General features: G+C 58.6%; 1 protein-coding gene across 1 annotated transcript in view; it reads left to right on the top strand.

Annotated features, from left to right (window-relative positions):
- The first annotated feature begins 2315 nt into the window (after positions 1-2315).
- The window catches only part of TSC22D4 (TSC22 domain family member 4), a 10788-nt gene continuing 4016 nt past the window's right edge, over positions 2316-9087 (top strand). Inside the window, exons 1-3 of the mRNA XM_024745384.1 lie at positions 2316-2972; positions 3399-4440; positions 6723-6889. Of these exons, the coding sequence (XP_024601152.1) occupies positions 3679-4440; positions 6723-6889 (929 nt within the window). The 5' untranslated portion in view covers positions 2316-2972; positions 3399-3678. The remainder of the gene's footprint in view (positions 2973-3398; positions 4441-6722; positions 6890-9087) is intronic.

Raw genomic sequence — 9087 nt, 5'->3', positions numbered from 1 at the left:
AACGTCGTGGGGTGCTGGGGACCCGGCGCCAGCCCGCCCCCGCTTTGGGGCGTCCGCTCCTTGTAGCCCCTCGCCCCGGCCCGGGAGGGCCGTGCTGGGTTTGGTGTCCAAGGCCCCGGTGGAGCGAAGCTGGGCGCAGCGCGCAGCGGCGCCCCCCAGCGGCGACCCGGGGCCTGCACCCACGCGCGTACCCCGTGCAGCTGGCGCTCCCCGGGTGCGCACACCACGTCCGGCCCGGGCGAGGTTGCGGCTGCGGGGCCCGGGGTGCAGTGAGGCGGCGAGGCCGGCAGGGGGGGCCGGTTTCCGGGCTGAGGGGCTCTGAGAGTTGGGAGCTGGACCATCCGCGTCTTTGTCCAGCAGGGGGCGAGCTCCCGGGGCCGCGCCCCGTCTTCCAGCCGCCCCCCCAGGTACAGGGAGGGCACTGGAGCTGGCTCTGTTGGTGCTCGTCGCCAATCCCTGCAGGTTCCCAGGGGTCCAGGCCTGTTTCACTGCCAGGGCTCAAAATCTTTTGCCCGTCCGCCACTGCGGCCCAAGTCATCCTCCCAGTAACCTTTGACTCCGCAAAATAATGAATATAAAGAATAAGTCGTAAATGGCCCCATATATTAAAGGCTATTACAAATGCCCCTGGGAGAGTTAACACATTAAAATACATAACTATCCTTTCACATTTACACCTTAGTGTGAATAAACTCATTTATTCATTCAACAAACATTTCCACAGAGACCAACAATGTCCCTGGGACTGTAGACACGGAGGAGTCCAAGGTGGTGTTGATTGTCTGAGCTGGTGGGAAGAGGAGGATGCAAAGATAAGTTTGAATACTTTGTAGCGAGCTATCGCAGAGGGAAGGAGGATCTGAGGGCGGATCTGGGGGCGGAGCAGCGGGGCTGTGTTCTGAATATTGCCAGAGGGGAGAGGGTCTGGGGGTGGGGGTGGGGCCGTTGTGTGGGAGGCTGTTTCCTGCACCTCACCACTTGGGAGGCCTCAGGATCGAGCTACGTTAGTCATTGTTACCATTTGAAGGGAGAGAGACAGGCAGATGCATTTTAACAAGGAGATAAAGATAAACTGGGGGCAAGGGGGTTTGCATTATTTTGTTTTTGTCTAATCCTAAAGGGTGGTTAAAAATTTCCATGAGCTAAAGCTGAGGAAGGAAGGATGTGTCAGACAGCCCAGAGCCAGTCTCAATGCCATCAAATGCTGGCTCTGAGGCCTTGGGCAAGTAACCCGAGCCTCAGTTTCCTTAGCAGAGACACTGGAGCTCAAAACCCACCCCGTTTCTGCCCAGGGCTGTTTTGAGAATCCATGAGATAATTATGTAGAGTGGACAAATATGAAGAATTTTAATATGCTTGAAAAGAGTTCCATATGACCCAAATTAATTAGAATCCATTTCCTTCTGAACCTGGGAGTGAAGGCAGATACGGTCGTTAGACGCTGCTTTTGCTAAAATAATTCTTTTCAAAATGTTGTTGGGGGGCGCAAAAAAGAGAAAATGGAAGTTGGAGGTTTATTCGTTCATGACAAGCACATAGTAGGCCCTTTATGAGTGTGTGTGGATTCTCCACAGTGAGCAGGGGATGGGATGGAGAGGTGGGAAGGGTGAGAGGTGGGTGTGTGGGGAAGGGTCCAGGCTTGTGGCCAGCCAGGTTCCTCCTCCGGCAGGAACATCTGTACGGGTGCCTGTGTGTGACCCGCGGTTGGAGAGAAAATGCAAGTCAGCACCTTCCTGGATGTGTCTCTGTCATTTCTCTATCCCGATCTAGGGAGCCAGACAAGGACACACCTGAGTGTGAGAAATGTCCCTGCTCTACCACTGATAGCCTTTCTGAACGTCCTGGGTCTCAATTTCCACATCTAACAAGAGGAACAGTACGATGTTTGGGGTTTGATTCAAATACTCCAGCACACTACAACAAAAGATATTGAAACAAGATTGAGTTTCAATTGTGAGTTGACAACTGTTGAAACCCCCTGCTGGGTCCCTAGGGGTTCATTTTACCATTCTCTCTAGTTTGGAGCATGTTTGAAAATTGTCATAAGGATCCACTTGAAAAAATAGGACCGGGGAGAAAAACAGTATCTTCCTCGTACGGTTGCTGTGAAAACCAGCGACGATAGGACAATAACAGCTGCAGCAGCCCCGGAACAATTTACTGGGCGCTTTCGGAGCAGCAGGCACCCAGCAGGATCCTGGTAAGTTCCTCCCCACTCTTCCGTGCGTCCGTAGGCCAATGGCAGCAAGCGCCTACAAGTAAGGGAATCCCGGGCCTCCCCGCAAACTCCTCCCCTTTCTCTCCGCCCTCCGCGGCCCCTCCCTCCGAGGAAGAGCTGGGCTGGGGCCCAGCAGGTGTGGGGTTAAGGCATCCTGTTCCGGGCCCCTGGAACAGCAGCGGCAACTGCACCAGCAGAGGCCGGGGCAGACCTGGCCCCGGGCCAGCTGGCTGGGAGCCCCAGGAGCGAGAAAGGGCGGAGGAAGGGGAGGAAGAGGGGAAAGAGGAGGAGGAGGAGGAGAGGAGCAGTCAGCAGGCCCGAGGAGGCAGGACTTCCTGGCGTGGGGGTTGTCAACAGCCCCGAAAGAGAAAGACCGAGAGGAGCGGAGGGAGACCCAGCGGTGCCACGCGGAAGGAGACTTGGGAGAGCCACTCGCCGCGACGACCACCGAGGCGGCTCCACCTGCAGGGTCGGGGGCTAAGCCGCCCCCTCCCGCATCGGTCCGCAGACCCTTGGGGCTTCGGAGGCCGCGCCTGGGCTCCGCCAAGGAGGCGGGGGTTCCTTCTTTTCTGGACAGCAAACTTTCCGCGGAGATGCCTTTCGGGGCGAGGTGCGGCCCCTGAAGAGGACCGGCCAGCCTCTAATTGCCGCCTGCGCCCCCGAGCTGCTGGGGCCACGAGGCCCCGGGGAAGGGACAACCCAACATCTTAGGCGGCCGGGACCCCCGGCCCAGCTCGGTGGCCGCGGCCGAGAGGTAGGGCTCTGGGTTGGGCGGGGCGCCGGGGCGGCGGGGTAGGGCCTGCCTCAGGGATGGGGGAGCTGGAGTGCAGGGGGCCTCGGTGGCCCAGCACAGGCCTCCCGGCGGCCTGGCCGGGCTGAGGAGCGGCTTCACTCCTGTTCACCCAGGCCTTGGAGCCCTTGCTCTTGGGACGACTTGGGTCCCGTGAGTTTGAATCCCAGCGAGAAATGCCCAACTTTGGGTCTGGGCCGCCTCTTCCTGCTCTCTGCGCCCGCCCGGATCTGTCCCCTCTGCTCTGGTCTCTGTCATTTCTGTCTCTTTGTCTCTGGCGGTTTCCCCTTCCTCCCCCCATTCCGCTCCCCAGAGAGGAAGCCCCGGAGGTGGCCTGCCCACTGCTTTCTCACACATTCTCTCTCTGTCTCTCTCTCTCTCTCTCTCCAGTTTGCAAACTCAGCTCTGGAGTTCGGCGGTGGCAGCGACAGCAGCAGGAAAAACCTGCCCCTGCCCCCCCAGCTCCCGCCACCTCCCCTACCCTGTTCTCCCTTCACCAACCAGGCACCCCCAGTTCCCGTAAGGCCCTCCTGCCATGTCGGACCCAGACATCCCCAGGGGCCCTGATGTCCCCACTATGTGGCCCCCCTGTTCCAGGGGTGCCTGAGCCCCTCGAAGAGCCACCACCGCCCCCCTGCCCACCTTGGCCCAGTCCTGAGCCCCAGGGACCATGAGTGGGGGCAAGAAGAAGAGTAGTTTCCAAATCACCAGCGTCACCACGGACTACGAGGGTCCGGGGAGCCCAGGGGGTCCAGATCCCCCTGCCCTGCCGGCTCCCACTGGGCCCCCGCCCCGCGTGCCCAACGAGGAGCCCAACCCCGAGCCAGGGGGCAAGGGCACCCCCCGGAATGGCTCCCCACCGCCTGGGGCCCCCGCCTCCCGTTTCCGGGTGGTGAAGCTGCCCCAAGGCCTGGGAGAGCCTTATCGCCGAGGCCGTTGGACATGTGTGGATGTTTACGAGAGAGATCTGGAGCCCCCTAGCTTTGGCCGGCTTCTGGAAGGGATTCGAGGGGCCTCAGGGGGCAATGGGGGCAGGTCTTTGGATTCCAGGTTGGAGCTGGCCAGCTTAGGCCTGGCCACCCCTACCCCACAGCCAGGCCTGTCTCAGGGCCCCACCTCCTGGCTCCGCCCGCCCCCCACCTCCCCTGGACCTCAGGCCCGCTCCTTCACCGGGGGCCTGGGCCAGCTGGCAGTGCCCGGCAAGGCCAAGTTGGAGACAACCCCCCTGTCAGCCTCTCCGCCCCAGCAGCGCCCCCCAGAGGCCGGGACGGGGGATAGCGTGGGCACTTCCCGGGCTGCCACGCCCCTGCCCTCTTTGAGGGTAGAAGTGGAGGCAGGGGGCTCAACAGCAGGGACCCCTCCACTGTCGCGTGCGAAGGATGGAGCTCTGCGGCTGAGGATGGAGTTGGTTGCTCCAGAGGAGATGGGGCAGGTAAGAGCTGGGTTCAGGGGTGGGGGAGACACCTGAGGGGGGGTGGTGTTTGTCGATTTTGACCTTGGCCTCCACTTCCATACTGACCTCTCCCCGCTCCACTGTCACCTGTCCGTCACATCAGACAGTCCCGTCTTTTTTCTTCCTGCTCTCTCACTTGGAAGTCCATTCCTGCTCCTTACATGGCCCTTGTTTTCTCTCTTAGGCTCCGTCTTCCCCACGTTGTGCACTTTCTTTCTCTTTGGTCTTTTATTTGTTGCCTTTGGCCCGAGTCTCCAGCTCCAGGTAGCCCAGTCCTGTCTCTCCATCATGGAAATGTGACCTCCTCACTTTGGCCTTCACCTTCTGTCTTGGTCTCGCTTCTTCACGCACTGAGGGTGGAGGCCCCAGGCAGGGCTGGGGTAGTTGGGCCTGCTGGGGTTGGGAGGGAAGGGCAAAAAGTAGGCGTTCCACTGTAAATTTCTCCTTTGCAGTTCCATCTCCAGTTGGGTGTGTGGGGGGGTCTTCTTTCCACTCACCACCCAGCCCCACCTCCAGCTTTGTCCCAAGACAAACTTCTCCAAGACATTGAAGAATTGGGTGGGGGTGAGGGAACCCATTACAAGGACGGGACGTTGGCTGGTTCGTCTTTTCTACTCCCAGTTGTCAGTCTCAGTTCCCTGCGTCTGGGTCTCTCCAGGATCAATCACTGGGGGTGGCCACCATGTGGTGGGAGAGAGGTGGGGAGCAGGCGAGAAAGAGTTAAATCCTTTGCTCATTCTGCTTCCTGCCTCCAAAAGATGAACAAGTCTGGGCTGGGGGGCAGGATGCCTGGGTCCTTGGGGTGGGGGGTGGGCAGCAAGGGATGTTGCATGTGTCTGTCCTGAAGGAGAAAATAACACGTTGGATGCAGGAGGAAAGGCAGGTAGTGTGAGGATGAGAACTTTTCCCCTTCCTGACCTTGGGCACAAACCACAGTATAAAAATAACCTGAGACTGTGTGTCTGGGCCTTGTCAGGACTGGCTCCCCCCACCCGCTCCTGACCTCAAACTCACGTCTCTCATGCCACCCTCCACTTTTCTTGAGTTCTTTCATTCAGTTCCTACCCCAGGGGAGAAGATGCATTTCCTTTACTGGTCCCTGTCCACACACTCTTCCAAAGCAAGCTCCCTTTGCCCCCAGCGTCAGCTCTCTCTGTCCTTAAGCCCTGCCTGAGCTTCCTTTGGGCCCACAGACCCTGCCCTTCTCCCCTCTGTGCCCCCAGTTCCCTTTCCTTCCCCCACGTCCTGATTCCTTCTTATGCCCCTGCCTCTGTGCTGCTGTTTCCCTGCCCCAAAGTTTGTCTTCCTCCTACACTCCCCCATGCCTCTTCTCCCCAGGTTGCCTCTAACAGGGGCCTGGAGGAGGGCGGGGGGCACCACCTGGGCCCCCTTCCTCTGTTCTGTCCCGCCAACCACCCTGGACTCTCTGTTCTTGGCTTTTTCCGTGAAGCTGGGGCCTCCTGGGGCCTCACAGAGGCGTCTTGTTTCTGTGGCCCCCGCCCTTTTGCAGCCACCCCCAGCGCCTGTTGGGCTGTGTGGGTCCACACCCAGGCTCCGCCTCTCTCCATCTCTGTAACCGCTCCGGTCCCCAACCCCCAAGAGCCAAGCTCAGGAGCAGAACTTCACCTGAGTCCCTAGAAGTTTGAGAGGAGAGGCTAGGATGGGTAGAGGAGTGGGGAGGGGGGAGGAGGGGGAGGACCAGTTTCTGAGGATTCATTCTACAAATGGCTGTTGAACAAACTACAAGCTCTGCCCTCTGGAGCTTACCTTCCAGCAGCAGGCAAAAATACTTTAATTTCAGATAATATTAGGGGCTATAAAAAAAATAGAACAGTTCAGTGAAATTCACGAGTCACAGGATGGAGAAATGCCTCTCTGAGGAAGTGACATTTGAGTCGCCTTAAGAAGTCAGGTAACAGAAGGCACAGTCTCTGACTGGCCTCTGATTAGGGGTCCTAGTTCAGGTGGTGGAAGGGTACTGGAGTGCAGACCAGAGCCCCTCTCTGATACCCCATGAGCCACTTTTAAGAAGCCACTCACCCAGTCCTCAGGATGGGTGCTGTTTCCCTTGTCTCTAGTACCTCCTTCCCCAGAGCTGGGGGTAAGAGGGGCTGCGGGGGCAGGACGCCTGGGTCCCTTGTCTTCAGAAGACGGGGGTGTGTGGGGAGAGCTGGGGAGGGAGGAACACTACTAGGCAAGTTGTAAGGTGGCTGGATCCTTTCTCTCACTCAATGTGACAGTTCCCACCTGTCTGTCTCCAGGTGCCCCCACTCGACTCTCGCCCCAGCTCCCCAGCCCTCTACTTCTTCCCCGATGCCAGTCTGGTTCACAAGTCTCCAGACCCCTTTGGAACAGCGGCTGCCCAGAGCCTCAGCTTCGCCCGCTCCATGCTGGCCATCAGTGGCCACCTGGACAGTGATGACGATAGGTAGGTGGGCTCCGGTTCCCCACCCAGCACCTGGGAAAGCTGAGTGAAACTGCCTGGTAGGTGTCCTTCCCTCTACTTGAACTTGGGGAGGACCCCTTAAACTGAGAAGCCTGGCCTGGGCATAACACACTGGGCAAAGCTGATTTGAGACCTACTCGCTCCCTGTGGAGAGAGCTGGGTGGGACTCCCTGGCTTAGGACTGTCAAATGGTAGACTTTTTTAGAGTTTGAAGGGAGTCATTGTTGTCAAATTCCAGAGCTCTTGCAGATTTAGCGATCATCTGGCCAACCCGAAGAATTTACTGGCAAATGTTCAGGAGACCAGAATAGGGAGTCGGTCTCCTCCCAGTTCTCCCTCTCCCTACCGAGGGGAATGGGACTCCTGCAGAGTCCACGCAGACTACTTTAGGATCCTGGGACCTCTGGTACCAAGAAAGCATGTCCCTAAGGTTCGGTTCTCTGTGCTAGGATCACCATGGGGGCTAAGCACTCCCCGGAGGCCAAGGCCAAGCCAAAGCCGTGGAGAGGCTGGCTGTCTGGAGAGGCTGGCTGTCGGTCACAGGGAAGGCACAGGAGAGCAGGATCTCCTGGGGTTCGCCCTTCAGGGGAGAATGTCCTGTTCATGGCACGGTGGGCAGAACTTCCTGTTTTGAGGGCCAGGTTTCAACGTAGCAAAGTCAGCAAGCTGAAAGGGGAGGAACAAAATCGCGAGTCAGATGGCCTAGCTGCTCCCTTCTGGCTGTGGACTGATACGAACCCAGGAGAGGGGCCAGGGAGTTGCCACTTTTATTTTGGAGGGAGGAGTGGGACTTCCGGTTCGAAGCCTGGGGGAGGGACTTCCTGTTTGGAAGGCACTAGGGGGCGGGGCTTAGTGGGAAGTGGGGGACGTATTTCAGCGGAGTTTCTCCTTCCTGCCTTCCAGTCACGTGGCGACCCCGCCCCCCCACCCCCCCTTCTCCAGTCAGGGACTGAGGCCTTGGGGGGGCGGCCAGAGAGAAAAGAGAAGGGGGTATAGGGGCCGGTGGGATGGAGGGCGAGGAGCCTGGTGGAGGTACTTGGAGAATGAGGGACAGAGCAGGGCTAGGCAGGGCCGCATCTGAGCTCCCTGCTCTAAGGAATGTGTGAGGTGTGAGGTGTGAGGTGTGAGGTCGGCCAGGCCCGGGAGAGTCACCTGCCCCCATCGCTGCTATTCTCAGCGCTTCCCACCCGCTCCCCTCCCACTTGGGAGGTTCCCTGGCACGGAGGGCTCCCTGTCCCTCCCCCACCCCTGTTGATTTGAGAGGCCAGGTTCCAGCTTTCTCTTAGAGAGTTCTGCCTCTAGAAGCCTCCTGAACTCTATTCTTTTGGTTTGTCCCCTCCCTCCCCTCCTCCCTCTGTCCCACCCCCTCAAACACCCCAGTCTGACCGGTCTGCCTCCCAGCCTCCACTTTACTCTGCTGAGCTCCAAGCCTCTGGGGCTCAGGCCCAACCCCTCGTGCTCCACCCTGCTGGGCCAGCGTGTTTGGGCTGGGCCACCTCCTTGGCCCCCTGGAATGGGGCGTGTAGCCCCCACCTCATCTCTCTGGTGTGCCAGGAGCTGGCAGAACAGGGTCTGAGTGGCATGGGACCTCCCTTTTGAGAGGGAAAGTGGGCTGGGGTATTAAGTGCCTGGATCCCAGATGGGGAGTTGGGGATGCCTGATCAATCCTAAATCTGGGGATGGGAGAACAGAGGGTACGTGGTGAATTCATGCCCCCAGCAGGGCCTGGCAGTTGGGAGGTACTTGAAGAAGTGGATGGATGGATGCATGAGGGGATGGTTGCATAGGTGGGTAGATGGCCAGCATGGGGGATCCAGGCATTACAGGGAATGAATTCCAGGAACTCAGGAAAGAAAAGGTATGTTTATCCAGTGCTTCCTTGGGGTCAGATGCTACCTCTTATCTCACATAATTCTTAAGAGCAACCCCAGGATCCCCACTATCCAGATGAAGAAACAGAGAGGAGGAAGGTTTTTAGAAACTTGCCCACTGTCACCGGCTAGTAAGTGGCAGGACTGCTGTTGGAGCCTGGGTCGGACCCCAAAGCCACTTTCTCTCCCCTCTCCTACTGGAATGCCTGTGTCCCAAGAGAAGAGGAGGAAGCAAACATCTCTGCGATGCCCTTTCTCTCCAGGACAGAGGCAGGGACAGCTCTCCCAATCTGGGCAAAGAGCCATACC

The sequence above is a fragment of the Neophocaena asiaeorientalis genome, unplaced genomic scaffold (assembly GCF_003031525.2).
Source record: "Neophocaena asiaeorientalis asiaeorientalis breed wild unplaced genomic scaffold, Neophocaena_asiaeorientalis_V1.1 scaffold461, whole genome shotgun sequence".
NCBI classification, from domain to species: domain Eukaryota; kingdom Metazoa; phylum Chordata; class Mammalia; order Artiodactyla; family Phocoenidae; genus Neophocaena; species Neophocaena asiaeorientalis.
This window is presented reverse-complemented; position numbering and strand designations above follow the sequence as displayed.